Here is a 6,325-nt window from a genome sequence, read left to right on the forward strand (position 1 = left end):
GGGCCCAACTTTGTGATGTGGAAAATGGTGAAATAGAACCTTTAGACCTAATTAATTCGATTAATTAAGTGCTAAAGGGGAAATGCCATGCAAAGTGCAACTGCGCCAAGGTGGGTGCTAAACTAGGTGTTAAATTGTACTGCTTTAGCAAGTGCGTACAATTTATGACGTTACAGCTAGTAATACCTAGCACATAAGATTTTGTGTGCAGTAATAGGGGTAGAAAAATGTCCTCCACAAGCAAGACCATGAAAAGATTGAAGTAATCTTACTTGCTGTTGTTTGTCTGCGTAGCACAGGAAATTGCCGTCCAGACCCTTCTTGTACAAACCATTATCCCATAGGACAAAATTCACTGCTTTGAGCTTTAAGGTTCACTTTTCTTTCCTTGACAGATGTGTAGGACAATCTCCATATGTGAAGAGATACACCAACTCGGAATACCACTTGTCGGTAGTACTAACGAATAGAACATGAGGAAGATCTTGATTAATACCTTCTTTTTCAAGTACTACTTCATCTATTGATTTATTGTCAGCTATCAACTGACATAGACCTTTCCCATGAACCAACTTAGTGGGCTTGATTTCCATATCATATTCTTGAATCTTGGCAACCCAGTTGCCCCTTTTAGTCCCTAACTCTTGTTGTGTCAGAATAGACTTGACAACAGCATCAGGAACAAGAGCAACGACATGTGAATTCAGAATATAGAACCTAAAATGTTTAACTGCTTTCACTACGGTAAAAGCATGCTTCTCCATTTCTGAGTATTTCAACTCATGAGCTTTCAACGAATAACTCATGAACGCGATAGGTGATTCCACACCTTCACTATTTCTTTGCATTAGTATAGCTGAACAAGTATGATCTGACGCATAGCTATACATAATGAACTCCTTAGTATAATCTGGGCATGCTAAGACTGGAGCATTTGCCATGGCTTCTTTGATCTGATGGAAAGCTTGCTTTCCTTCTGGACTCCATTTGAAGAGATAATTACCCTTCATCATATTGACTATATGATGAGTTTGTTCGGCAAAATCGGGAATGAATCTTCGCAGGAAATTAACTTTTCCGAAAAAAGAATGAACAACAGTCTTACTGGTCGGCAATGAAAGGTCATGGATTGCTTTTACCCTTTTCGCATCAATTTTAATACCTTCCTTTGAAACAATATGCCCAAGCAATTTACCTTCAGTGACCCCAAAAACAGATTTCTTGGGATTGAGAGAGATTCCATGCTGGTGGCATTTTCCTAAGACTTGTTGTAGATGGGAAAAATGATCTTGACGTTCCTTAGAATAAACTGTCAAATCATCTAAATAGACAACAATGAACTTACCAAGAAAACTTCGGAAAGCCAAATCCATTGCACGTTGGAAAGTTGCTCCCTCATTTATTAACCCAAAAGGCATCCTGCGATATGCAAAGGTACCCCAAGGCATGGTAAATGCAGTCTTGTACTGATCCTATTCCAACACTTCAACCTGATTATAACTTGAAAATCCATCCAACATGGACATCATCTCTGCTCCAGTAACAGCTTGTAGGACATGGTCCATGACAGGCAGAGGATAATTATCCTTCAAGGACGCCTGATTAAAGTTTCATAAATCTACACATATCCGAATTTCACCATTCTTCTTACGTACAGGTACAATGTTAGCAATCCAAGAAGAATGGTGGATGGGGAAGAGTATCCTTGCTTTCAACATCTTTTGTACTTTATCAAAGATAGTGTCAAAGATTTTTGGGTTATATTGCCTTTGCTTCTATCGGAAAGGCATAATACCTGGTTTCAATGGAATGTCATGGCAGAGTTCTTCGAGATGAAAAGACTTTAGATCTTCATAGGAGTATGCTAAGACGTCAACATACTGCTGCAATAATGCCACAAATTTCTGTCTTTCTCCTTGTGAGCAACATTTTCCAATGTTGATCATTTTGGGATTGTCTTCAGTCCCAATTTTTATTTGTTCATATTCCATTGACCTTGTAGTTGATCTTTGCTGCTTCTTAACATAGCGATCATGCTTGTCAAAAAGCTTTTCTAGCGAAACTAGACCCTTGGGGATCTTGTTTCCTTTTAATTGCAGAAATTTTTCTCCTGTTTCTGTGTCAACACTTTCAATTACATCCTTTGAAGGGCAGTGACTACCTTCAAAGTATAGATCATCAAAATTATCAGAAGTTTGTAAGAAATTTATTACATGATGATCATCATTGAACACCTGCCAATGATCAGAGTTGTCAGGAACGCTTGGCCGGAAAACTAATTCAACAACATAAGTTGATCCTGAAAAATCTTTGTGAGGAGTCAAAGATGTTGCTGATACTACTAATGAGTCAGCCCTATCATTTAATTCACGGGAAACCACAGATATATCAAAAGCATCAAATGTTTCTATTAGATCCCAGACAGGATTGCGGTAATGCCGCAACCTTTCACTCCTTGTTTGATATATGTTTATGATCTGACAGACTATTAACTCAGCATCCCCTTGAGCATGCAAGTTCTTGATTCCCTTCTACTGAGCAACATTCATTCCCAAAAGGAGAGACTCATACTCAGCGGTGTTGTTTGTGTTATTGAACTGCAATTTGAAGGAGAAAGGGAAAAGATTACCCTTGGGAGAAATCAAAACGATACCGGCTCCTGATTCGGTGGAAGAATAGCTGCCGTCAAACTCCAGCATCCAAACATCATCTAGACTACCAATGCTGATGGTATCAAAATCGAGAATTTCTTATTGTGAAGTTGAAGCTCCTTTTGGTTCAATAACACTACTTTCACAACTACTTTCACAATTAACTGGGAAATAATTGAGTGAAGTATCAACTTCACTCTCAGGAGTCATCTTTAGACCATCATCAACATGCATGAAATAATTACCCATGCTTGATGATTCGAAAAGAATCTGGGCCCACTGATCGTCAGATTTGACAATGGTATATTTTGATTCTTTTTTTGGAAGTAACCTTTGGACAACTCCTTTAATTGGGATACGAGCCTCAGTCATATCCATGTTTAACTCACCCCCAACATCTCTACAAAAATTTCTTCCCAACAATAGCCCATAGGAAGCTGGTACGTCAGCTACCAGTACTGTCATCTTGATTTTCTTTTCTAGGAATGAAGCAAAGGCAAACTGTGCATCTTTGATTTGACCAATCAAAGGAACTTGTTTGTTATCCATAGAGAAACACCTTCCAAATGTTTTGGTCAAAGTTAAACCAAGGGAATTAGCAACTTTCGATGGCATAACATTATCAAATGCCCCGGAATCAATTACGTAGTTGCTAAGCTTGTAACCATTTATTAACAAGGAGATGTAAAATGGTTCTATCTTCTCAACAGGAGAAGGGGAAGATACTAAATTGTTTTGAAGCAAGTTTGATTTTGGAAGATTGCTAGGGGTAATATCTTTTTCTTTAACAAATTTGACCAAACAGTCAAATTGATCGGGGTTAGATCTCAAAAATTCTACCTCAGACATTTGTATCTTGGTTTTTCTAGCATGATCTATAATATCAAATGACTGAAAATAATTCATTAAAGATGAACTTGCGTTCTCATTTTGAGAACTTACAACATGAGGAACACTAGTCTTCGATGCAGGTGCAGAAGAAATAACAGGTGCAGAAAAATTAACAGCAGTTGAAGGAGTACTTACACCTTTATCTTTCATGATGTCCTTTGAGATAGAAGTGTCCTTTGGGGGGTTTGGTATAGGAGTCCCACGCTTAGCAATAGAAACAGACAAATGTTGAGAATCCTAGATCTGAGCAAAATCATCATTTTTCACATTGGCAGGTGGCGGAGCCACTTGTGTTTGTGAACGTGTGAACAGTGCAAAGACATCTCCTTCGTGTGCATTTGATGCATCATCTTCTTGGTACTGTAAAAACCTGATGTTAGAGTTGCCAGCTAAATCTGCATCACCTTCTTGATGCGAATTAGCATCTTCTTCACCAAAGGGAGGAAGATCATTTTGTTCAGCTTCATAGTATCCAGTAGCTGAACTTTGGGGTGGTGCTTCCAATGCAAGCCTCTATGGAGCAGGAGGTAATTTATTCTGATTACGCATAGCGTAATTAGAAGCATTGTTTGGGTAAGTCCTTCTTGGGACATCTCGATAAGAAGTATTTCCTTGTGAGGAAATCTGCTTCTTAAGCACCAGCAACTCATTTGCTAGCTTCTGTATCATAGGATCAACGGAACTAGTTGAAGAAGGAGATGCATTTGCAACTTGATTACTCCTAACCTTGTTAGGATCTCTCCTTATCTTGCTAGCAAGTATAAGATCATCTTCAACCGATATGGCCATTTGTTGAGCTGCAACCAAATCTATAGGATTGTTCCTCTGCAAAAGGAAACTCACCTCTAGCAATTGGGAATTGATGAAAAAACATTTCAAGTTTCCAGTAGTAGGTCTTGAAGTGACTGGAATACGATTATGTAACTTGTCGAATTTGGCTACAAACTCACGCATGGGTTCCTGAGGCTCTTTTTTCAACTGAGTTAATTGTGCTAATAAAGCATGATCATCTTCAACAGACTTGAATCTCACCTCAAACAATGTTCTGAGAGATGCCCAAGAAGTGATACAAGCATTGGGTAGATGATAAAACCAATCGGCAGCAACTCCATGCAAAGTTTCAATGAACAATCTTACTGAAACATCTTCGTGTTCAACACCAAGAGCTCCACAAGCAATGTAGAAGGCAACAATGTATTTGTCTAGATGTTGAGCACCATCTCCAAAAAATTTGGTTAGATTCTTTCGCGTACCTTTGGGTAATTCACGCAAAGGTGTGGTCAAGTTCAGAGGACCAAAAGAAGTACCCCAAGGACCAGCAGTAGCCATCCTTAATGGATTATAAGGTGGTATTACAAAAAGATTTGCTAATGGAACAACTGCAACATGCAAACTTGATGCCTCGCTTGGTACGGGAGATTGCCGTGCAGATGGAGGAAAACTTCGTGTCCGTTGCAAAGAAGAAAATGTTCGTGGAGGTGTTACAAAGGGAAAATTGAATTGCTGCAATACTTCAAAGGTAGGATCAACAATTCCTGCTAATCATTGCCCACGAGTGTAACATCGATCAGCCAGATTATAATTTGAAGAAAAACAACAATGTGGAAATTACAATGAAAACACACTGCAACCCAAGAGACAAACCGGTTGCATGTCGTTCCCTAGCAGAGTCACCAAAAAATTGTTGGGTGAATATTTTGTCACCAGCGTACTAATGACAAAACATAAAATTCACACAACACTATGCTAAGAAATTAATCTCTCCTCTCATCAAGGGGAGGTTCCCTATGAAATTTCTTCTCTAATTAACAAGAAATTAAATTGGTGGGTTGGCGTTGGGCATATAACTCTCTTTTTTCAGAGTTTATGTATTCTCCCTTCGCCTAGTTACAGTTTCTCTACCTCTTTAGATATTCAAAGAAAAGAACTATTAATCTAATAAACTATACTAAGAGTTACTTTTAAGTAGCACAAAGTCTCCTTTATGGTAACACTGATTTACACTGATCGTTACAAATTAAACAAGTAGAAACTTAGCTTAAAGCTCAAAGTCTTTAAGTGTAAATTTCTAATAAATTAAACTACTAATAACCGCAGCAATACAAAGCTTACTACAAGTTACTTCCTTTATCAGCAGATTTCTCAAGCATGCTAAGAGCACAAAGTCTATTGGCAGGATTTGAGAGCTCTCTAACCATGTAGCAATATCTTAAGATCAAATATGTAAAGATAATATGTATTCAATGGACATAGGAACATTAAATAATATAAACAAATTTATTGATACAACACAAAGTTTGCAATCAACAAAACCGTTTTCTTTATTTGTTTGATTGAATTCTCATCACAAAAGCTCAAAGTCTAAATTGGGATAAAAATCCAACAGAGTTTTGCTAAGCATGAAAAAGATAAAAATATTTACAAAAAGGTCCTCCTTATATAGGAAAAAAAGTTGAGAAAAAGGTGGGCACAGTTGACTTATTCAACCACACAGTCCCATTTTACTACAACTACTACATAAAGAAAATGTGCAGCTGCATAAAAATTTACAACATCTATTGGTGCAGCTGTATGAAGAAAGAGTGCCAAAAGGGGGAACTTCATTCTTGATTCTCTTCTTCGTTGAATTTCTGAAAACCTTCGAACTTGGCGAGGATAGCTTTGACCTCTGATTCGTTTGGCATCAAGGTAGAACTTGTGATGATTTGAACGCGGGACATTACATCTTGGATCTTCACGTGCTTCTTCTTAACATCCTTTATCATGGATGCGAGTACTTCAAA

General features: G+C 37.9%; 1 protein-coding gene across 1 annotated transcript; it reads right to left on the minus strand.

The window, feature by feature from the left end:
- Nucleotides 1–1,472: 1,472 nt before the first annotated feature.
- Nucleotides 1,473–3,692, minus strand: LOC131054424 (uncharacterized). Its single transcript, XM_057988941.1, has 2 exons — nucleotides 3,492–3,692; nucleotides 1,473–1,598 (listed from the first exon to the last, which is right to left on the minus strand). Exons 1-2 carry the CDS (start codon nucleotides 3,690–3,692, stop codon nucleotides 1,473–1,475), a joined length of 327 nt encoding a protein of 108 aa, XP_057844924.1.
- Between the last annotated feature and the right edge of the window lie 2,633 nt (nucleotides 3,693–6,325).

The sequence above is a fragment of the Cryptomeria japonica genome, chromosome 2 (assembly GCF_030272615.1).
Source record: "Cryptomeria japonica chromosome 2, Sugi_1.0, whole genome shotgun sequence".
In the NCBI taxonomy this organism is placed as follows: Eukaryota; Viridiplantae; Streptophyta; class Pinopsida; order Cupressales; family Cupressaceae; genus Cryptomeria; species Cryptomeria japonica.